Source organism: Sorex araneus, chromosome 5 (assembly GCF_027595985.1).
Source record: "Sorex araneus isolate mSorAra2 chromosome 5, mSorAra2.pri, whole genome shotgun sequence".
Lineage (NCBI taxonomy): Eukaryota > Metazoa > Chordata > Mammalia > Eulipotyphla > Soricidae > Sorex > Sorex araneus.
In genome coordinates this window covers 161,002,407-161,026,566 of record NC_073306.1, presented here as the reverse complement: position 1 = coordinate 161,026,566, position 24,160 = coordinate 161,002,407, and the positions used below count along the sequence as shown (strand labels likewise).

The 24,160-nt window shown below is 50.6% G+C and overlaps 1 protein-coding gene across 1 annotated transcript in view; it reads left to right on the top strand.

Moving 5' to 3' along the window:
• Positions 1-24,160, top strand: part of SEL1L3 (SEL1L family member 3) — a gene marked incomplete at its 5' end in the record, with an annotated part of 115,866 nt that overhangs the window by 18,067 nt on the left and 73,639 nt on the right. The window contains 4 exons of the mRNA XM_055139986.1: positions 12,677-12,803; positions 14,610-14,731; positions 15,084-15,199; positions 17,678-17,736. Coding sequence (XP_054995961.1) covers positions 12,677-12,803; positions 14,610-14,731; positions 15,084-15,199; positions 17,678-17,736 — 424 coding nt within the window. The remainder of the gene's footprint in view (positions 1-12,676; positions 12,804-14,609; positions 14,732-15,083; positions 15,200-17,677; positions 17,737-24,160) is intronic.

Here is a 24,160-nt window from a genome sequence, read left to right as displayed (position 1 = left end):
CCAACACAGGGCGCCCCTTTTCAGCCCCCCTTACACTCTGGGGCTGGAGATCTCTGGCTACACCCACTTCCAAGGGGTCTGATGTTCTCTGGGTTGGAGGGGTGCCTCTGTGTGGATGCAGAGCGCCACCTGGATCTTCCCACCCTGTGTCGGGGGCCAACCTGAGTGTGCTCAGCCCTCCCCCCGCCCCTGGGGGAGAGCACGGCTATGAGGCTGCACCACCACTGCCCAAACTCTTACTGCAAATGCTCATTCCCGGGGACTCTGCGTTTCCCACTCAGCCAAGACTTCTTGGGGCCCTGCCCTGGAACCAGCATGTAAAGCACATTTCCCCGAGATGGAGGCACCCTAAAACTGGAGAACCTGGAGGGAGGTGCACAGAGCTGATGAGATTCTGACCAACGTACTGCCGCTGCCCCCCCCACCCCGGCAGGCCTGCCACCTCCAGTCTCTGAGGGGACCACACTGGGCAGGGGGACCTGAGCGAAAACAATAACTAGGGGTATTTCTGAGACTACCCTCCAACAACCCGGCATATAATGGAAACTTACAACGGGGTCAGAGTACCAGCACCTGTTATTGTACCAGCACCGTTTCCGAGTAATTATAGAGTCGCAGGCAGTTGGGGAGGTGGTGGGATTCCCTCTGCCCTTCCTCGAAGGGTGACGATATCTGGAACTACAGTGCCATGTGAGAACCAGGCCCCAGCTCATGCCGCACAGAATCAGCTCACGCCACCTTATTCCACAAAGGCGATTCTGTGTCCACCTTATTCCACAGTTTGCACTCCTTTATTGTAGGTGTATGTGTGTGTGTGTGTGTGTGTGTGTGTGTGTGTGTGTGTGTCCCAAGCAGTGCTCAGGGGACCTGAGGGCCTTTGTCCAGCTTTACTTGGCTACTAGGCCAGTCCATTCCGTGCTTATGCCTTCTGAGGCCATGCCGGGAGATATTGGGGGTCGCCATAGTGTCCTCAGGTCCAAACTTGGATCCTTGAACATGCCAGGCCACAGCCCTGAGCCCTGAGCCCCTGCTGTCTTCCCGTCCCCTTGTGCTCCTTTAAAAATCGAGAAACCTAGAGGAAGGCAAATTTCTTCTCTCCCTCCCTCCTGCACGTGTGTGTTGGTGAGGGAGGCTGGGTAGGCTTGGATGTCAGAAGGTGTCAGGCTGCATTTGGGTGATCCACGTGCCCTCCTCTTGCTGGTATTGCCCCCACATTAGCATCTGCCTAGGCTGCCTGGTGTGGGGAGGCCTCATTTGTTGAGGAGAAGGAGGCCTGGGGTGCAGCATAGAACCCCAGTTTGGGTTCGCTTTCAGTTCTGTCAGGCCCTAGTGATTCCAGTTCATGTTTGGCAAGTCCCATATTTGTCATGGAAGAATGGCTGAATTGCAGGCTGCAAGTTTCCTGATGAAGTCCTTTACAAACTGCCTGGGTTCTGAGGGGGCTCTAACAGAACCCCCTGAGAAGGTTGAGCTGCCTTTTCTTTCTTTTGTTATTTCTTCCCCAAGTCTCCTGGTTCAGGAATAGCACCATGGAATTTTCCCTTTCCACCTTCTTTAGACCATGACTTTGGGGGTAAGAAGAAATCGAACAAAAGCCTTATAGCAGAGGAAAAATTCTTTTAGAGCCACTGAAAATGGCGGGGGTGGGGGGAGAGGCAGAGCTCCAGGCAAGGTGGGATTCATTCACTAGAGAGGCGGGGGGACTTTTTATCCTCCCCTTCCCTTTAAAGACAAGCGGAGGGGTTGAAGAGATGGTCTAGTGGGCAGGGGGCTTGCCTGCATGTGGCCAACATCCCAGACACCACTTATGGTCCCCCCAGCCTCGCCAAGCCAATTAAAAATAATGTTCTGTTCTGTCATCCCATTGTTCATCGATTTGCTCGAGCGGGCACCAGTAACGTCTCCATTGTGAGACTTGTTGTTACTGTTTTTAGCATATCGAATACACCACGGAGAACTTGCCAGGCTCTGCCGTGCAGGCGGGATACTCTCGGTAGCTTGCCAGGCTCTCTGAGAGAGATGGAGGAATCAAACCCAGGTCGGCCACGTGCAGCAAACGCCCTACCCGCTGTGCTATTGCTCCAGCCCAATTAAAAATAAAGAAATTCAAATGAGAGAGACCAGAGAGATAGTCCAGAGGGTAAGGTGTTTGCCTTGTACCCTCCTGACCTGGGTTGGATCCCGGGCATCCCATATGGTCTCCCTAGTCCACCAAGAGTGTTCTTTGAGTGCAGAGCCAGGAGTAAGGCCTGATCACGGCTGGGTGTGCGCCCCTCTCTGCCCCTGGCCGAAGACAGATGAAAAGAGCACCTATCACAGCCATGCAAAGTGACCGTGGCCTTGGTTCTTCATTCTTGAACTTGGCTTTGGGACAGAAGGGGCAGGCCTCTGGCTTTTCTTAGCTTCCTGATTTGGCTCCAGATGAACCAAAGTGGAATCAGGATGCCCTGAGGGCATCTGGGAGCATGTGTGTGTGTGTGTGTGTGTGTGTGTGTGTGTGTGTGTGTGTGTGTGTGTGTGTGTGTGTGTGTGTGTGGGTTTGGGTGTTGCCCACGGTCTGTAGCCTGTGTGATGCAGGGTGCCCGGCTCAGTCACACATCCACCTCCTCCTCCCGGGGATCAGCAGCTGAAGCACCACTGACTTGCTTTCATGTCCTTTTTCATTTAGAGAGGAAGAGTGTCCAAGTTTACACACACTGGCCTAGTGGCAAGGTTGTGACCCGCCCTTGCCCTGACCTCAGCCCCTTGTCCCCTCTAAGAGGCGGGCAGGGGTGTGACTTGCCCTGGAGGGGCAGCTGACCCCCTCCCCTCCTCCTGGGTTGGATGTTGGCAGCCTGTTGCTGGCCAGGCTGGGCCACGTGGCTTTTGGTGGCCTGTGGCTGCCCGCGGCTGTGCTCATCGCTGTCCTTTTCGGGGCCGAGGCCTCCGTGCCCGCTGCTGTGCCAGTCCCGTCACGTGCGCCCAGCTCATGAGGCAAAGGAATGAAACCAGAGCCGCCGGGTGCCCTAGCTGGCATAGCTTCGAGAGAGAGGTCGGCCAGCGCTGTGGCTGCCGCCGTCAGACCCGGCTCCCACTGCCACCTGGGCCAGGCCTCCGGCCGCTGCCCCTTTTGGATTCTGCCCTTTCACTTCGGTGCCCCATAGAGCAGCCCCGGGGAGCCACTCCTTACCGCCTCCTGCAGGCCGATCCTGCCATTGCAGGAGGAGGTGGTGGTCCAAAGCACGCCCCTCGCGGCATTCGGCATTCCTCTGTGCCCACCTGCACACACCTGTTCCACCGATTGCACAGGTGGGCTCGCTCACCTGGAGTGGCCCTGTGCCCGGAGCGGTTCTGCTGGCTGCTCGCCCCGTCCCCCCTCCAGGAGCCCTCCCAGGCCAGCCGTCATCTGAGGCTGCCTCTAATCTGGGACTCCGCCCAGCCTGGCGCCCAGGCCCTGCCATGGTCAGCCCAAGGTTATCCACCTAGGTTTCCCTGCAGCCTTATCACCACCGGATGTGGCAATTTACTTTATCTAATTGCTTATTTGCCCACGGGGTGTCTCCATACTAGCAAGCCGGCTACATGGGGTGGGGGTGGGGGGCCTGATTCTGGCCAGTGTGGAGACTCTCTGGCCTTTGAGGGGTAAAGTGACCTAGGTCGGGGGCAGAGGCCTTTCCTGCTCTGTTTCCTGTGGCCAGCACCGCCTCCGTGGCCGCTCGTGGGAGCGGGGCTGCTGTGGGTGCTGCTCGTCTCCCTGGAGAGGGCACTGGCGGTTTTCTGCTGGGCCCCCACTGCACCCATGGCCCCGGGTCTGAGTTCCCTTGTGCCCGCTCATGGGAGCTCCAGGCCCTGCCTGCCCTCTCAGCTTTCAGCCTGTGTCTCCTAAACAGTTCTGGTTAGGGCAAAGCCACCGACTCCTCCCCCTCCCTGGGACCCCCCATTCATAGCTTCCTGGCAGGACCACTCTGATACTTAAGTGGCCAGTTCATCTGTCCGGCTGTCTTTTTCTGATTCTTTCTGACCCCTGTGCTCGGAATTGAACTCAGGGAGTCCGGGGAGCAGAGCAAGTGTCTTGCCGCGAGGACCCTGGGTGCCGTCCCCAGCTCTGTGGCCATGGGGTGATGCAGCGACAATAATAACAAGCCCCCCAATAGAAAGCGAAAAGGAAAGGCATGAACTCCCTCTCTTGACTTCCTCTAGCCCTGTTAGTCTCATCCCCCTCCGCCCAGGGCTGGACATCATGTTCGAGTTAATGAAACAGATCCACCCAGGACTGACTCGCTACACACTCACTCTTCTTGTTTTGGGGGCCACTCCCAAGGGGGCTGGGGGGAGGATAGCTTTTGGGAGATTGTCTCTGGGGCTCCTATGTGCAGAGCATGCCCTTGGACACAGATTTCTTCCCTGGAGGGTGAAGGCCGCTCTCGTCCAGGCTACTGGTGGGAACTGCTGGTGAGCGGGCACTTGAGGCACTGCCTGGTGCTGTCTTGGCATACTCAGAGAACTCGGAGAGATCGAGTCACGTGGCCGAAGTCACACAGCAGTGAAGGATGGAGTTGGTGTATGAATGCAGGTAGTTTGGTTCCCAGATGCCACGTGTCACCCTTAAACACCCGGCTGGCTGATGTCACAGGGCCATTAGTTTGCTGAATTGCAAGAGGGAGCGTCCTCACTGAGGAGGAGAAAAAGCGGCCTGTGTGTGTGTGTGTGTGTGTGTGTGTGTGTGTGTGTGTGTGTGTGTGTGTGTGTGTGTGTGTTGGGACGATGGGCAAGTGAGCCGGCCATGTGATTGTTACCTTGTGGACCAACTGGACGTGGTCAGGGCTGGCTGAGCGGATGCTGGGGTTGAGGGAGGAGAGTCTGTGGCCATGCCTACCCCTGTCTGGGAAGGGTCCAAGCAGGGCCGGCTCTAGAGGAACCGCAGGTGAGCGGGCCACAGGGAAGGAAAGTAGAAGGGCAGGTCAAGGGGCCCAGACCAAGGAAGGTTCATATTTTATTTATTCAGGTTTTATGTATGGGGTGGGGGGGACTCCCACCAGCTATTCTCAGCCCAAGCTGCTAGACGTGCAGTGCAAGAGCCCGAGGAGGGGTTGCTGCTGGGTGCTGGAGGTCGCGCAGGCCAGCCTGTAGATGCACGGGGACCCGTGGAGCCACACCCCGTGGTGCGCAGGAGTGTCCAATGCTGCCCCCACCCCTGGAGAGTTTCTCAGTGCCATGCCAAGGGGTATTGAGCTACTGGCTCTCATCAATGCTTCCTGGGTCTTTCCTCTGAGGTGGGAAGCACAGCCGGTTCCTTTCCTCCCTCTTGCCTTTCCACCACAACTTCATTCTTCAGATTCAGTGCCTTGGTGTTTTGTTCGTTTTGTTTTTGTTTTGGGCTAGAGCGATAGCACAGCGAGTAGGGTGTTTGCCTTGCATGCGGCCGACCCAGGTTCGATTCCTCCGACCCTCTCGGAGAGTCCAGCAAGCTACTGAGAGCATCCCGCCTGCATGGCAGAGCCTGGCAAGCTACCCGTGGTGTATTCGATATGCCAAAAACAGTAACAAGTCTCACAATGGAGACATTACTGGTGCTCGCTCGAGCAAATTGATGAACAACAGGATGACAGTGCTACAGTGCTACGTTTTTTGTTCTGGGCCACACCCAATGGTGCTCAGGGGTTACTCCTGACTCTGTCCTCAGGAATTCCTCCTGGCGAGCTTATGGGACTATACAAGATGCTGGGGATAGAACCCAGATTGGCTGCATGCAAGGCAAATGCCCTCCCCGCTGTACTAGCTCTCTGACCTGATCAGTGCATTGGAAGCACGGTTTCTTCTACTCCCTTCCCACTCCGGTGGAAGAGTAGAGGCCCCCGGCAAATGCGGGGCCCGGCTTTACCACCCGACAGTTCATAGATGCAATGGGACCGTTCAAGCCCAGGACAAGAGGGTGCTTTTGGAAGTTAAAATAACCACCTCGTTGGCATGGAAAGGGCTCCCCACTCCCTTCCCTTTGGTTATTGCTGTCATGTCTGCAACTCAGTGCTCACACACTTGGATGCCAGGCTCGCCTTTGTTGTGGCACCAGGGATCAGCCACACTGGGTATGTGGGAGGGTGCCAGGGGGTGAACTCACAGCCGCACGCCTGCCAGGCACGCATCCTTCCCTGAGTTGCTTCCCAGGCCCCTCTGTGGCACAGGAAGAGAGCAGAGACAGGCGTGGTGCTTCCCCTGAAAGCTAGTCACGGTAGTTTGGATTTTTCATGACCAACCCTATCTCGTGCCTGGCACGCCTGGCCCTGAACGGCCTCCAGCACCCCCTGACCATGCACATGGCGGTCTCAGTCACCTCGCAGCACGCTGTGGGTGCGACACTGTCTTGTCTCCAGGGCCGTTTCCCTGCAGTCTGCGCGTTCTGTGTCTTAGCTGGACTGCCTGCCCCCGGGGGCGAGGCCCTCGCTGGTCTCTGTCCCGGAGAGGCTGCTGCTGGGAACCAGGCAGGGACCTTTGCTCCCGCCTCGGCCGCCTGGCTTCGCTGTTCTCAGGGGCTGATTCAGGGCCTGTTCCTTGGCCGGTGGCCCACCCCCACGCTCCCAGGCCGCCAGGACAAGGAGCCCAGTGTCCTTGGACACGCTCGCACCTATGTCTGGAGGCTGCGCGAGTGGCAGGTGGATTGAGTTTCCTTTTCTCAGTCCCACTGTGGTGGGGGGGGGGGGGCGGCTGCCTCAGTAACCTTCCTCACTGCCTTGTGTCCTTTGGGGTGGCGAACGGGGGGCCCTTCTAGCCTAATCGGTGATGCTAGCAAGGAGGTTCTTTTTTTGGTTTCAGGTTTTGCCCATAAAGGAAAAATATTTGGTCCCCTGAGTCTTTCTGAAGGCCCATGTCTGGGCTGAGGGTCCCTTGCTCTGGGCCTGTCTCTTCAGCTCACATGATCTTGGTTTCTCTCTTTCTACTTCCACCCAGAGTTGGGGTCCTGAGCTGCACCCTTGGGGTGTCTTGGAGATACATCTTACCTGGGGGGCTTTGGTCTTGTTGTTGTTTTGGGACACACCCACAGTTGCTCGGGGCTTACTCCTGGCTCTGTGCTCAGCGATCACTCCTAGGGGTGCCAGGGGGTGGGGGGACAGGGGTGGGGGAGGGTGCAGCCTCTATGTGTGCAGTCTGTGGACAAGACTAGGCTGGATGCATGCAAGGCAAGCTCTCTACCCACTGTGCTATCTTGCCAGCCCCCCTACCTAGGGCTTTGGGGTGTAGAAATGATACCTTTGGTTTCTTCCGAAGATCAGGGTGGATGTGAGGGATCTGACCAGTAGAACCCAAGACTGGGCTACGGGGATCCCACCCCCACTCTGAGTACCTGACTCTGGAGTAATATTTAGAGTACTGATCCAGGAAGATCTAGGGGTCCCAGTCTGGCCTCCTGGGCACTGCCTATAACAAAGTGATGCAGGAAGTTCCTATGCAGCTGGTTCCCCCCAGGAAGGAGGAGTTTGGTGCATGGAGGTTCCAGGTGGCAAAGCCAGGCTCACCAGTGTGGACGTGTTTGGGTGTCGTCCTAGCCAACACAGCTCACAGGCCAGGCCAGCTGGACATCAGCCAAATTCTCTGGCAGGGCTCGCAAGTTGGGACCTGGTATTGTACAACGTCCGCTGGGGGCTGGGGAGATAGGGCAAAGGCCAGGGTGCATGCTTTGCATACCAGAGGCCGGGTCTGATCCTCTACATGCATCCCGAAGAGACCTCCACGCACTGAGCCTGAAGTAGCCCCTGAGCAGTGCCACGTGTGTCCCAGAGAAAAGAAAGAAAAGTAAGAGCCCACTGGCTCCCGGCAGAAGGTTTGAGCTCTTCGTGGAGCCCCTATATCATCTTCAGTGAGACCCTAGGCTTCCCTTATCTTTGAATGAGAACTTTGCAGCCGTTATCTCAACTTCCTTCTTACTCTAAAAGCTAAGGGCATAGGGACTGGAGCGATAGCACAGCGGGTAGGGCATTTGCCTTGCACGCGGCTGACCCAGGTTCAATTCCCAGCATCCCATATGGTCCCCTGAGCACCACCAGGAGTGATTCTTGAGTGCAGAGCCAGGAGTAACCTCTGTGCATCGCAGGGTGTGACCCAAAAACCAAAAAAAAAAAAAAAAAAAAAAAAGCTAAGGGCATAAAACGACCAGACGGTCCGGAGGGTGGGTACCAGCCGGAATGGCCTTCCTGATGATCCTGATGCCTCGGCGAGGCCTTTCCTCCGTCCTGGCCTCCAGACACACCAGAGGTGGCTTTTGGGAAGAGTTAGGAAGGAGGGAGGCTGTTCTTTGGGGCGGGGCCATGTGAGGTTTAGCCTAGAATCGTGGACAGTGTCCGAGGAAAGAGACGGTTTGGATTGTGACCTGGCCACGTCGCGATTGGTTCCTGCTTGCCCCCACTCGCTTCCTGCTCACTGTCAGACTTTGTCCAGCACTGGTCATTCTTCCTGGTTCTGGGGATGAGACAATGGATGAAATGAAGTGCTTGCAACCTTGGAGCTCATGTGCTTGAGCAAAGAGGTAAGCGACTTAATTTTTTTTTTTTGGCTCTTTGGGTCACACCCAGCGATGCTCAGGGGTTACTCCTGGCTCTGTACTCAGGAATCACTCCTGGAAGTGCTCAGGGGAACCACATGGGATGCTGGGAATCGAACCCGGGTCGACCGCATGTAGGGCAAATGCCCTACCCGCTGTGCTATCTCTCCCGCTCCCGCTGCTTAGCCTCTTTGAACCTCCATTTTCCTATCTGTAAATTCCTTATTACTAATTTAGGGGGAGCTTTGTGTCAGAACTTCAGTGGTGATGGTTGTGGGGGGGAGGCAGATGCTACCAGGATGACACCAGAGGTGCTCAGGAGGCCACACAGTGACAGGGAGCAAACCCAGGCATGCACCCCAGCTAGCTACTTTGAGCTAGCTCTCTGGCCTCATACCTATAAGGGTTTTGCTGCTGTAGTTTTTTTTTTTTTTTTTTCTGAGGGACATATCTACAGTGCTTGGAGACTACTCTCTGCTCAGTGCTCAGGGATTGTTCCTGGTCATACTCAGGGCACCATGGGATGTCAGGGATCGGAACACAAAGCATGCACGCAGCGCTCAAACCATGGAAGCCCTTGATGGTGACCATCCCGGCTACCCTTCCTCTCCCTCCCCGCGCCTCTGACAGGCAGCCCCGATCACTGATAACTATCCTGGCAGCCACAGTTACTAGAAACTAGCGGGTCCTGTTATCTTGCCTTCAATATCGAAAGTCCTTTTTGTTCCAGATTTCATTTTTTTTTTCTAATCAAATGAGAAGACTATTCGGTTGAATGAAAATGACAGTCAAACTCCAAATCCTTGAACAACGGAAGTTTGAGGTTTCACAAGGAAACACCATGGCTTTGGTTGCGTTGGATATGAGAGGTGTGTGCTTTTTGCAAAAGGTTGTTAGATCTCCGGGTCTTAGATTTTTCTTCCTCCATAGTCTTTGGCCGCAAATTCTTCTCTTAACAGGCTTTACTTTGATCCCTCATAAAGGAGAGACTCATCAACATTCACTTTTAACTCTTTTCCCTTTAAAGTTCTCCTTCATGAGACCGCCTCTTGCTGGAGATGGGTTGGGCAGAATCCGATTTGGCTCGTTTTGAAAAAGGTTTCAGCTACACTCTGGATAACTCCGCAGCAATCACCCCGGAGGCCTCACGGGGCTAGTCTGGCTCTCTGCTCTCCCAGGTTCCACTCACACTCAGAGCCCAGCCAAGGTTGGCTGAAATCAACCTCATGGAGACTTTTCCCCTGGATTCCAAAGACACCCCTTCCCTGTTTCCATGGCTAAGCCGGCTCCCCACCCCCATGAGAGACCAAGTGCCTGAATCACAGTGGAAGGAGGTTTGAAGTACTGCTGTTGGAGCTGAGTCCTCCTTCTGGCTACCACGAAGCAGGGAGATGGGTCGGTACTGGGAGAGGTTGGCTTATTTAATTTTACGAGATATGTGCACAGGGTTAGAGATGATGAGAACCTTGCTCATACAGTATTAGAAGGAACCAGACATCCCTGTCCTGGGGTGGGGGGAATCCATTCTTCCATTGAGCACCGAGAGTTGGGGTATCCAGTATCCCAGGCTGGGGCATCCATAAATCTTTTCTTCCCCCCTCCCCTGCCCTCCCCTCCTCCACTCGCCTCCTCCTCCCTTCCCTTATGCCTAGAATTGAAACACTTGCAAGGCAAGTGCTCCGTTACTGAGCTGCATCCTTATCCCCCAAATATATGATTTATTATCATGGATGTTTAAACCAGGAGCTATTTTAAGGACCAGAGAGTGGTCACTGGACTGGAATGCAGGTTTGGCATGACGGATGCCCAGGTTCCACCCCCAGAACCACATGGTCCTTCGAGTATTACTGGGAGAGACCCCCCCAACCCTGGCACTGAGCTGGGAATAACCCCCCAGTACGGCTTGATATAACCCTAAACTAAAAACAAAGTAACAACAATGAAACAGTATCTCAAGAAAGAGAAAAGCCCTTCCTTTTTTAGGTTGAATTTTGTGAGTTAATTTTCCTCGGGGCTGGAGCAATAGCACAGTGAGTAGGGCATTTGCCTTGCACACAGCCAGCCTGGGTTTGATTCCTCCGCCCCTCTCAGAGAGCCTGGCAAACTACTGAGAGTATCTCGCCTCCATGGCAGAGCCTGGCAAGCTACCCGTGGCGTATTCCATATACCAAAAACAGTAACAACAAGTCCCACAATGGAGACATTACTGGCGCCCGCTCGAGCAAATCGATGAGCAACGGGATGACAGTGACAGTGAATTTTCCCCTTGGCATGGGATGGCAGAGGACTAGGGGCAGTGTAACATTTTAAAAAATGTTCTCTCTCTTTTTCTTCTGTGTCTAGGCTACACCTGGTAGTGCATAGGACTTATGCCTGGCTCTCTGCTCAGGGGTCACCCCTGATGGGACTCGAGGGTCACAAGTGGTGTCAGGGGATTGTATCTGGGTCAGCCATGTGCAAGACAAGCACTCTATGCATTGTACTATTGCTCCTGCCCATAAAAAATATATTTCTTAGCCTTACTTACTTCAAGTAGTTGGTGTTCAAAAGAGCTGAAACAACTTAACTTCTCTCGCTCTGTTACAAACACCCCTTTTTTTCTAGAGTCACAGAATTCTTCCTCATTTGGAAAGTAAAGTGGGAGACTCCCTGTCTGGCTAGTGATCTCTGCGCAGGAAACTGCTTTTGAATGATGGAGACTTTGCAGAGAAGGGAAAGGAAGTGCAGCGCTTGGTGTAGCCAGGCAACAAGAGCGCTTGCTTTGCACACACGGGGCCCTGGGTTTGAGCCCCGGCACCACAAACACACCAGAAACCCCAGGACCCAAACAGTGCAACTTTAAGAGTCTGAATTCTGAAACCAAATTATTTGAGCTGGAGTTCCAGCTGCCTCCCCTTATTATCTGACCCTCTCTGCAGCTCAGTTTTTGCACCTGTTAAACAGGAATAATGATAGAGCCAACTAGACTGAATCACAGAACTGGAGGTTCACTTGTGAAGTGAAGTGAGAGCGGTCTTGCAATATGCTCAGTACATTGGCCTGGCATCTCTGAAGCATGAAGTAAGCATGTTATTACTGGGGCAATGTGCCTCCATTTTTATCATCTGTAAACTCGGCTAATGATGAAATGCAGTTCAGTATAATGTAAATTTTGTGTACACATTATGCATAGATGATATGTGCTTATATAAAGTACATATTTTGAATGTATATGTCATATTTTTTACAGCAATGTGGATAATGACTAAATAAAGTTATTATTATATATATATTTTTTTGCTTTTTGGGTCACACCCGGCGGTGTTCAGAGGTTTCTCCTGGCTCTGCACTCAGGAATTACTCCTGGCGGTGCTTGAGGGACCATATGGGATGCTGGGAATCGAACCCGAGTTGGCCGTGTACAAGGCAAACGCCCTCCCCGCTGTGCTATCGCTCCAGCCCCTGAAGTATTCTTACATTAAAATACAAATACAGAATACTCCCCTTTGAGCCAGAGAGATAGTCCCGTGGAGAAGGCGTTGGCCTTGCTCACAGTTGGCCCTGGCTCGATTCTTGGCACCCGTGCAGTTCCCTAAGCAGCACCAGGACTGATCCTGAGCACAGAGCCAGGAGTAAGCCCAGAGCACTACCAGGTGTGGGCCCAAAACCAAATCAAACCAGAAAGAACAAAATAACTCTTTTTGAAGAGGGAAGGAACCTTGGGTCAGTGGTGGAGGGACGGTCACAGTGGTGCTGAGATTGGAGCTGGAGCCCCGAATGTCTTAAATTCTGTTACCAACAGCGTTGAAAATGACAGATCCAAATTTGAGACAAACAAACAAACAAAACCCTCCCTGTACCAGGGCAGTAGGGGAAGAAGCAGAAGGCATCTGAGCTGTTTTGTTCTGTGGCCTGGAACCAATGGCATTGCCTCTCTCTGCCTTGGGCTTTCCATCTGTAGAATGGGATGCAGGATAGAAGCTGCTTTTCAGGACTGTGCAGCCGTGAGGGGGCTCTCCACTGTTGGCAGCACCCAGCAGCTCTGCACGGTTCAATCAGTGTTCATTCCTCTTTGCAGATGGTTTCATTGAAATGTGTGACTGGCACTGGCCAGAGGGTTCCTGCGCTGTTCGGAAGCCCTGCTTTTCAGGAGATAATTGAAAGCAACTCTCTTGCTGTTCGCAGATGTGGTCCCCCTCCTGGGCTTTTTCTATGCCTCCAGTGGAGAAAACACAGGCATCGTGAAGAAGTTCCTGAGGTTTCAGAACCGAGAGCTGGAAGCGACCCGAGGCCAAAGGATAGATTACCCGTTGTAAGAATGGGCTGGTGGGGGTGGGGGGCGGGGGACCACCGGGGAGGACCCACCTGAGCAGGCCGGTAGCATCTGGTGGGTTGCAATTTACTTTGGGAAAAAGTTGAGGAGCTTTACAGTTTCAATGGAATGTCTTCTTGTTCTTGAATTACTGGGTTTGGTAATCCTCAGCTGAGACTTTTTAGGTCAGTCCCAGAAATGATGTGGGCAGGGAAGCCCAGTGTGTGAGCCGCCGCCTTGCAAAGCTCAGGCACCGCCAGCTCGCTATCGGCAGGCCAGACTGCAGCCTGTTCCTTTTCCGTCTTGGAAGATTGGATCGAGCTGCTTGAAATCTCCCAATTTCTGATTTCCTCCATTGATTTCTGTGGAAACACACACACACACACACACACACACACGCGCGCGCGCGCACACACACACATGGACGCACACACACATGCACGCACGCACGCGCACACACACACACACACAGTTTTTTCCCTTCTACTGAATTGAAGATGCTGCAAATGGTTCCTGTTTCACCTCCGACCGGATGGATTTAGCAGGGTGATTTAATTCTTCCCATGCTGCTGGCTGTAGAAAGATCTTGAGTCACTTTACTGAGCGTATGTTCTTGCTAAGCTTCCTTGTAATAACTTATCTTCATGAGCTTGCTCAGCTGGGTGGGTCAGGAGGGAGCTGTGTGGCTCCATCTGTTTGCATATCTTACCACTGATTTGGAGGCCAAATTACAGAGCCCAGAATATTCTAAAAAGGACTCCTTTGGATGGATTTCCCCTCCACCTGTCCCCCAGAGCTTGGAGCGACTGCCACTTGAACCCAAACCAGGAATCGGTTACTGGGTGAATGAAGAGTTCCCTTGCACTCTCGTTTGGACCCGGACCGTGTTTCCTGTGCAGAGTGCAGTGGTTCCCAGCCCTTTCTCTTTGAACTGCGGTCACTCGGCCCGATGTGCAGCATCAAACCATATTTGTTGAATGATTGATGGTTCGCATTGGATAAGTCTGTCCTAGTTAAGTTGACTACTGTTCTTTTAGTCTCACTCACAAATCACTGATCTACAATGGGTGTGCATGTTTGTATTTGTGAGTGTGCATGCATGCTTGCGTGTATGCATGTATGTATGTGTTTATGTGTGTGCGTGCCTGTGTGTGAATATGTGTGTGCGTGCGTGTATGTATTTGTGTGTGTGTTATCAACTGAAATAGCCCAGTCCAGAAATGGAACAATTAGATTAGTGGATTCATTTTGGCCAGTGAGAGCTGGGCTATGGAGCACCCTAATGTGTGCATTAGCATCTTGTATTTGTCTCTCCGCATACTGCCGTGGCATTTACAGACGATGACATTTTTCTGCCTCCTTAGGGCTTTTATCTTTGAAAGAAACAAAATTACTCAAAGAGCCCTAATTATGTTTTTTCTTTTAATCATCAAAAATTAGAATAGCTTCTTATCAAATCACCTCTTATTAAAATCCTGCTTTTAATTCTATGTCTGGCTTTATAAGCCTTAATCAAGAATTCAGATGCAGGCATGCAAGTGGCTGAATGAGACATGGGAACAGTTTTAGGGGCTGAGGAGAATGTTGGTTTGATACAATGATGCTTCACTCCTGTCTTCTGCAGTTTCTATAACCACCTCCTTTGTCTCAAAAATCAAGCTTTGCAAGCCGATCTCCCATGATGAACACAGAGGCAAATTCAGCCCTTCAGTTGGAAAGAAAGCAATTTTCTTGGTCATTGTTAACTCTAATTACCTGTTCTTGGATGATATCAATCTGCAGAATCTCTTCCCCTCATTCTTCCAGGTTTACGGTTTCATTGTGGCTTTATTTACTCCATTATTGCAAGGCCAACCTCTGTGGGATTCTATACTTTGTGGATTCAAATGAGATGTATGGGACGCCTTCTGTATTTCTCACGGAAGAGGGTAAGTACAAAATAGAGTCCTTTAAATGCTATTGCTGTCGTCTGATGCTCTATGGGAAGATATGGCTGTTGAGAATAAGGAAGATACTGTCAGAACGGTGGTTCAGAGAGAGTGATGGTTTCCAAATGTGAGGGTGAAGTGGGAAAAAAAATTTTTTTTCCCCAGGAAGCTTCAAACAGATGTCTTATTTGCAAGGGAATGTACGTAGGTCTTTTCACTTTGGGTTGAAAGGAAGAAGGGAAGTGATCTGGTCTTATCACATTTTAGGGCAACTGTTGAAAAAAGGGTTCAGCCACTTCATTTACTCAGAAGTATTTTGTGTCATTTCCATGAGCTATAATTTTCCTCTTAGGCCACTTGCATATTCAGATGCATCTTGTCAAAGGAGAAGACCTTGCTGTCAAGACAAAATTCACCGTGCCCTTGAAGGAGTGGTTTCGACTCGATGTCTCTTTCAACGGAGGCCAGGTACCATGCTGGGGGGTTTTGGGGGACTGAGTCTCAGCCTCTCGTGGAGTGCAGCTTTATTCTTGAGTCGGGAGAGAGAAAATCAGGCCCAACACATTTGCTAAATGTGAACCGGTTTGTCATGATACACTTTTTAAGATCCGACATGCGTAGGTGAAAACTGAAATCGACAGAATCCCATTCGATTTGCTAACTTTTAAAGTGATTCTTGAGATCATCTTAGGAGGGTAAATAATAGAGCCAGCTCCATAGACACCATCAGCTGAGCAATTCAATCGTTTCTTCCTCGAGTGAGCAAGCCTTTGTGGAGATCAGCATTAAAACAGTATTGGCTATGTTTATATGCTATTAAGGGAGCTTCGACTTTCTCTCCCCACCCCCACCTTTCAGGAAATTTATTGGTTAGTTCAGTCAGGAAATGGTTTGATGCATTTGGCCACCGAAACAATTGCTTATGTTTGGCCTTAAACAGACAAATAATAACCAACCAACTCTAGTGATGATACTGGTGGGATGGAGGAACCGTCCCCACTTTGTTCTATAAAACACTGTACATACTGTTTTAAGCTCTCATAATGCTGATTTTATGGGTTCTGGCAAATCTGTTGTTGTAATTGAAGACAATTTCATTTCTCTGTAGACAGGATGCCAAAATCTGCCACTTCCCTCTGGTTACTTCTTCCTCTCAACAGCTTTTTTTATTGATTTCGTGTTTTTTTTTTCCCCCTAGTAACAAAACTGAAGGTAGGTTTTGTTTGTCTTGTGAACTCGATGATACACAGGCTTGCCTGGATGTTTAGGTTTATCGTGTTTCTTGTTTCTGCAGAGAAAAGAAATCAGGTGGGCCTGGGTGGTCTCCCAGAGAGGGGTCTGTTCAATGTGAGCTGGTAGTTGTCGGGGTGCATGTTTGAGTCCTTGAGAGGGTGGAGATGACATAACAGTGGGCCCTGCTGGGCCTTCTCAGCCCCCTGAGGATCGAGAGGGCCTTCCAGCCTAGAGGTGGCTGCCATCTAAGGAAATCAGCCCTGGATTTGTGCATCTCTTAGGCATGAGATCACCCAAGTAAACTGCAGATCTTATTTTGCACCTGCTGTATGCAGGGCACTGTGCCCAAGGAGACGATAAGCTATTTCCGTAAATCACACAAAGCAGGTGAAGGCATGTTAGAAGATGTTGCACCTAATTGGCAAGTGACTCATATTGGCTCAGAGATAGGAGCGCACCCCCCATGCTGGTATGTGGGGGGAGGGGCGGGAGGGCGTTTTCTCTAGAATGTTCCCATGAAGGGCAGAATTGAAATGAATAAATGGAAAAGGAGGTATCTGAGCACCTCTGTGAGAGTTCAGAGGGTGACCTGCTCAGTAGAAATGTCCAGATCCTAGAGAAGGAAAAAGGAAGAGGAAGAAGAATCTTTACGTGTGGGGTGTAGAGCAAATTTTGAACTTGAAGTCAGAATAAAAAGCCAGTTAAAGCATAAGAAGAAGAATTAGTAAGACCTGAGGGGTCTAGAGGCAAAAGAAGTAGTGTTTTTAAGTAAACTTGGCCTTCTTTGCTTCTGTCCTCGCTGGTCTCCCTAATTTATGTGGCTTCCCAAATAGTAATCATTTTCCTACAGAGAATCCACTCCCTGATAATCATGGCCTTGGCTACATGGACAGGAAGTAAGCAGACTCAGTGTAAATGGTTGTTGGCGCAGAGATACAACTGGTGAAAGTGATTTTCTTCTTTAAGCTGAGATGCTATATATCGAAAACCTGGTTGCTCTCTTTCAGACACAGTGATGTGGCCACTCCTTTGAAAATCTATTTTGACCTGCATATTTCTTACACACTTGCTCAGGATTAGCCTGAGGGAAGTAAAAATAATCTCTAGAGTTCAAGACATAAGCAGAACACAAGACACATCAAAAATCCTTCTGGGGCCGAAGCAGAAGGAAAGCCATTAACTTTGCACACGGCCAACCTGGGTTCGATTCCCAGTATTTGGTTCCCTGTGGCCTCTCGATCCCCACCAGGAGTGACCCAAGACCAAGAATCATCACCATTGATAGAATGATGGTTCTCTTGTTTAGGGGAGGCGCAGAGCCCAGAACTTTCAGAGCCATCATCATTCCCTCTCACTCTCAGGGCAAAACTCTTTGTTGCACTTCCTTCCTTGCAACTTCCTCAACCTTTCTATGCAATGAACGTTTAAATGCAAACACAGTACGTGAAACTTTGGCTTGATGTTTGAAAGAATCTGTAACACATCCTGGAAAATGCATTGTAGAGATTTTTGGGCTACATCAAGTCATTTGCAGGGATTACATTTTTTAAATCTTTAAATGTATGCAGGACTAAGCAGCTGTTCAATTTTTTTTTGGCAGAAACTGATCAGGCAAAATTAGTTTAATGCCCCACCTTTGATGAGTGATTTATACCCAAGATTCTGTTTATCATGTGGGATGTGCAGATGTAACTGATCTTTATATCTTTGTAGATAGTTATCACCACCAGCACTGGACAGGATTTGAAAAGCTACCATAATCAGACCATTAGGTAAGTGTAAATATATTTTTTTTGTTGGGGGAGAGGTTTGGGTCAGATCCAGTGAGACTCAATATTTGGGGGTCACTCCTGGTGGTGGTTGGGGACCATATGGGATACTGAGATTATATCTATGGATCCAATTGTAATTTTTTTTAATAAAAAAATTTTGCTGCTAAATCTTCACCTTAAAAAAAAAAGTGGTGCTGGGATTGCACCTGGGCTTCATGCATGCGAGGTATGTTCTTTGCCACTGAGCCACATTCCTAGCCAGGAATGTTTATCCGTTAGCCCTCAACCCGCCTGTTCTTGCCACAAACCTCCCTCAGCTTTTCCAAGAGCAGAGTGCAGGAGTTACTAATCTTTATCCTTTTTTGTTTTTTCCATCGAGCACAAATTCCTCCTGTTTCCCCCCCACAATCTTTTTCCTATGCAAAAGAAACTAGTTCTCTCTCCAGATCTCATTGTAAATTCTTCCTTTCATGGCACTTTGTAATTCATTTTCTTTGAAAATTATCTTCTACAGAGGATTCCGCAAAATAAATCAAGGTATTAATGTTGCTTTGTGGAGAATGGTTGGTACCTCTGGCCCTAGTATAAAGCATAAAAGCAGACAGTATTCATATTTATGTTCATAATCTAAATTTGAAATGTATGCAACAATTGATATTGGTGTAACTTTTCATCCTTATATAACATTCTCTACCCGAGTTGCAGAAATGGAACATTGGGTCTCTTGCTTTGTATTTCATGATTTTTAAATTTGATTTTATACTCCCATAGAGTGGATTTTATGGTGGCAAGACCAAAGGCAGCCTTCTTTAAGAACTCAGTTTATTTCATCCTTTCTCTATTTTATATGCACATACATATCATATCACATATACAATTAATAGAAAATCTAATAGGATATATTTAACATAATAGAATGAAACGTGTTGTTAAATGTTTCAGAGTATGTCTAAAGAAGACAAATGAAAATGACCAGCTTTATATGTATTTTTTTTTCGGGTTTTTGGGTCACACCCGGTGATGCTTAGGGGTTACTCCTGGCTCATGCACTCAGGAGTTACTCCTGGTGGTGCTCGGGGGACCATATGGGATGCTGGGAATCAAACCCGGGTCGGCCACGTGCAAGACAAAGGCCCTACCCGCTATGCTATCTCTCCAGCCCCAAGCTGTGTATGTATTATTAAAAAAAATGTATTAGGAGTTCTCAGTATCTGACTGGTGGGAGTTAATTCCATACCCCCCCTTGTCATGTCACCAGCCCAGAGCAGAAAGATGCCTCTCCACACAGGGTCCCTTCACTCAAAAGCCCCATTTAACTCATTGGTTTGGAAACCAATTATGAGCGAAAGGAAAGCAGGAAGAGGTGGGAAGAGGCAGAGGAGACCAACCTCTCCACTATTTTTCCCTTCCCCTCACCATTCCTATTTACAGTGAGGTCCAGCTCATTTCTTTTTGGCCCTGTGCACCTAGGGCCAATAAATCCTTATTCTCATGACCAGATTTAAGGGATTAGAGTTAGATGGGGAGGCTGAAGAAGTGTTATTCCTTAGCCTGCAAAGAGAAGGTCAGGGGTGCCCTGATTGCTGTACTGAAGCAGAGAGCCCCAAGAACAGAGTCCAAGTCTTAAATGCGTGCAGTAGCTTTAGAGCCGTTGGAAAGATTCGCCGGCTGGAGGTTAGTTATATAACAGGTGACAGAGGGCTCTGAAGATTTCCAGCTCTGAGGCTGGGTGTTTGTGGTCTGCGGAGAAACCTGGTGTGTCAGCCTGGAACATGGGCTTTCTTTGGAGGGTGGGGGGCACGGGGGTTGGGGTCACACCTGGCAGTGCTCAGGGCTTACTCCTGGCTCTGCACTCAGGGATCACTCCTGGCAGGCTCAGGGGGCCGTTCGGGGAGCTGGGGATTGAACCTGGGGTGGCCACATGCAAGACAAGTACCCACACGTTCTACTCTTTCTGGGCCGAGGCTGGAGCATCTTAAAATAATCCCTCCCCCTTTCTTCCCTGACATTCGCACACAGCCCTAGGATGTCACTGACAACCGATGCCATTTCCCCCCAATTGAATTTCATGGTTCCTTTTTTGTTTTCTCTGGGAGGGCTTCCTGACCGTTGAAATCCCAGGCCTCTCCAGGCTGACGTGATAGATGGAGGGATCACAGTGTGATTCAGAGACGCAAATGCCTGGTGCATAAAATTGAATGAGGCATTCCTCCTCCCAAGCAAAAAATCCCCCAACCTCAAGTCATTGCAGGCGTTTGCTAGGGCTGTCAGAAGGGAGGGGGAGTATATCCCCGGTGGGGAGGGGGGTTAGAAAGGGGCCAGGAGATGGCTCGAGGGCAGAGTGCCTGCTTTGTCTGCAGAAGTGCTGGTCTGAGTCCTGGCACTGCATCATTCCCGAGCGGTGCGAGCGTCTGCCTTTGAGAAGCAGAAGTTGTGCCAGGCCCCGCTCTGTGCAGAGGCCACGGGAAGGCTCTGTCCCGGGCCTCTTTCCAGCTCCTGGCTGCTCACTCCACACTGCAGAGGAAGTGCTTGTCCACTCTGTGCCCCCTGGGGTATGCGCTTCGTGACTTGGGGCACCGGCACAGAGGGGCCCCCGCCGAGGGCCTTGCTCTCAGGCCGATGCACGGGTTATGCTCCTGTGGTGGGGCGCACACGACCTTCTCTGGAGACCCCGCCTCCTTGCTCTGGAGCTCACACAGTGTTGCGGGTGTGGTGCTTTCTGGAATTTGGGCTCTCTGTGTGGTGCTCACCCACACTCAGCTGTGATATGGTCGGAGTCGCTTTTGGATCAGGGATCATGGGCAGCAGAGCCAGCCAGGATCAGGGCCGGCGCCGGGGGACACGGGGTATTTGAACTGTGACCGTATGTTTGCAACACAGACCCCGAGCCTCGTGCCTGTCCTCCAGCCAGTGTCCCCATTTCTAAGGAAGGGCACGCTATGAACTACCTGTGCTTCAGACTCCATAGAAGAGGAGACACGATGTAATACATAATAGTAACTATGATAGTAATATTTGTGTTTTTTTTTCATTTTGAGTTACACCAGCGATGCACAGGGGTTACTCCTGGCTGATGCCCTCAGGAATTACTCCTGGCGGTGCTTGGGGAACCATATGGGATGCTGGGAATTCAACCCAGGTCAGCCGCATTCAAGGCAAATGCCCTACCTACCCGCTGTGCTATCACTCCAGCCCATATTTATGGTTTTTTATTTGGCAGCCACACCTGCCAGTGCTCAAGGGCCGCTCCTGGCTCAGTGCTCAGGAACCATGCCTGACATTGCTTGGGGGACTGTATGTGGTGTTGGAATTCAAACCCGGTTCAAACTACAGCCTTACGCTAGGCAAGCGCCTTGACCTTTATGTTATCTCTTGGCCCTTCTAATTCAGCGTGCTTTTTGTTGTTGTTGTTGGTTTGTTAATCTTGATTTAAGGCCACATCCTGCTGTACTCAGGGTTTACTCGTGACCCTGCACTCAGGGGTCACTCCTGGTGGGACTCTGGGGAACATAGGTGGGGCCTGGAAACAAACCCAGGCCGGCTGCTGGCAAGCAAGCACCCTACCGTCATACTATTGCTCCGGCCTTAGAGCAACGTTTTTATTTATTTATTTATTTTTAATTTTTTAATTAGTGAATCACCGTGAGGTACTGTTACATACTTACAAACGTTCATGTCTGCGTTTCAGTCATACAATGCTCGGTTACTGATCCCTCCACCAGTGCCCATTCTCCACCACCAATGGTCTCAGTATCCCTCCCACCACTCCTGCCTCTTCCTCCGCACCCCACCTCTGTGGCAGGGCATTCCCTTTTGTTCTCTCTCTCACCATTTGGGGATTGTGGTTAATACAACGTTTTAAAAAAAGAAAAAAATTCATAGAAAAATGCACAATGAACAAGATAATCAACACGCTAAGTAAATGCAGAAGCGGTATATGATCATATAGGATTTCCGCTCTCAGGACTGATTTTCAAGGACTGCCTGAAACTCCTCTTCCCAGGGAAAGCACTGCCGGGATCACAGACGTTGCCCCTCCAGCCCCCCACCCTAGCACTCGGCTAACCGCCTCGGCTGCCCTTTTGCACTCTCGGGGATCAGCTCACTCAGCACCGCCCCCCGCAGGTCAGTGCAGGCCCCCTGGCATTCCCCGGGCAGACATTTGCAGCCCCCTTCCAGCCTGAGCCGTGCCAAGAGCCAAATACTGACATTTCGGATGGCTAAAGGAGATCCCGGGGACGCCCTTGAAGCCTCCTGTTTTATTTGTTCTTGTCCTGTAAACATAACGATACGTGTGAGCCCACAAAGGTGTTGCAGGCAGAGCCGTGGCACGGCGTTAGGAAGTGCAGCGCCACGCAAGGATGGAAGGGTCCTGGTGACACAAGGTGACAAGTAATGAGCTCCGGATCTGCAGAGCATTCAGTCATTCGTTCCATCATTCCTTCTTCAGTCATTTGTTCACTCCCCGCATTGTCATTCGTCTGTGATAACAGACACAGTGCTGATGAGCCCAGACCTCACAGGCGGTCCCAATCTTCCTGGAAGAAATGTCAAACAGAGAAAGACACGCTTTTTTTTTTTTTCCTTTGCCATGTGAGGAATCAAACTGAGATCTTCCATGCATAAGGCATGTCCTCGACCACTGAGCCACACCCCCTGCCCCTTTTTTAAATTTTATTTTACTTTTTGGACAGTGCTTTAGAGCTATTCCTGACTTAGTGATTGGGGTCAGGGTGGGGGTCACTCCCCAGGGTGCTCAGAGGACTGTTTGTTTCTGGCAATAAAACTGGGCTTCTCATTTGCCTTGCACGTGGCTGTCTTAGGTTCGATCCCCATAACCCCATCTGGTCCCCCGAGCCCACCAGGAGTGATCCCTGAGCACAAAGCCAGGAGTAAGCCCTGAGCACCACTGGTGTGTTGCCCCATCCCCCATAATCAAGCCAACCTAGACCCCTGCATGCAGAGCACGTGCCCGCCCCTGCAGTTCTCTCTCACTCCCCCAGATCACTTTCCACATTTTTGAAAATTTTGTTTTTGTGTTTTTGGAGACAGAGATTTACATTCAGAAATAAATTTAACATGGCACATTGTAGTGGATGTTGGCAAGGATAGAAATGGCATGGCTTGAGAAAATAAGAAATGCCTTGGAATGCAGTGCCTGGCCCAAACACTTCAGATGGGGTGAGGGGACAGCTTGCTTGAGGCTCTCAGCTCCCCTTCGAGAGGCCCCTGCCCTGGAGCTGACGCCTGATGTGGAGGGACACGGTCTGTCAGGGCAGGGGTGGGGCGATGCTCTGGGACTGCGGCCCCTGCAGTGACCGGGGCACTCGCCTCCGTCCAGGGAAGGGCAGGGACAGTTGGCCAGCCTGTCTGAGGGCTGGGAAGGGACCAGCTTGAGCTTTAAAGGATTTTAGCTCTACTTCTGTGTCGGCAGAATTGATGGCCATCAGACAACGCCCATGACAAGGCATCTCTTCTGGCCTTTGTGCAGCCACTGGGAGTTTTAGAGGAGAAAAATGAAGAGGCATGGATGTGTTTGGAAGCAGCCCAGCTAGAGAAATCTATTATTCATTCAAAGAACTTGAATTTGTAACCTGGTATCATAAGGACCATGTAATCTATACTTCCTGGAAAAAAAAAACAGGGGCGTGAGCCATAGTACAGTGGGTAGGGCACTTGCCTTGCACACGGCTGACCCAGGTTTTGTCCCTGGCATTTTAAGCCCACCAGGAATGGTGAGCACAAGGCCAGGAGTAACCCCTGAGCATCGTCAGGTGCGGCTCCAAAACAAATTCAAAAACAAGATCTTCTCCCTTCTCCAAATCTTCTCCCTTCTCCTATAAGTGTTTTATTTTTATTTGGGAATAGAAATGTGTGCTCAATTGCCAGCATTCCTAGATAGGGTCTTTTCATGGCTTATGAATCTGGAGTCGCTGTAATTGTCCATAAACGGCCTCCAACTTGTTTCTCCAAAGGAGGGCCCTGCGGCCTCCCTGGCCACCGAGATACCCCGCATCCTTCTCCAATATTTCCCCAGCTAACCAAATTTCATGACACATTTAAAAGTAACTGTGCCGCCCTGACCTTACCCCAAATATTCGACACATTACTTTGTTGTTGTTGGTATTGTCGGAGTGGGTGCCTATTTATTTTGGGTGCGCCAGAGATCCGATTAGGTACATGGTGGTGGAGCTGGGGTTCAAACTCGGCCTCAGATGGCTGGATAGAGAACTGTGGTACGTATACACAAAGGCACATTACTCAGCATCAGAAGAGATAGTCATAGAATTTGCTGCTCCATGGAGGGACCGGAGAGGATTGTGCTGAGTGAAATTAGTCAGAGGAGAAAGACCTACAGGGAATGATCTTTCTCATACTCTGGATACACTGTATCACTGTATCACTGTCATCCCGTTGTTCATCT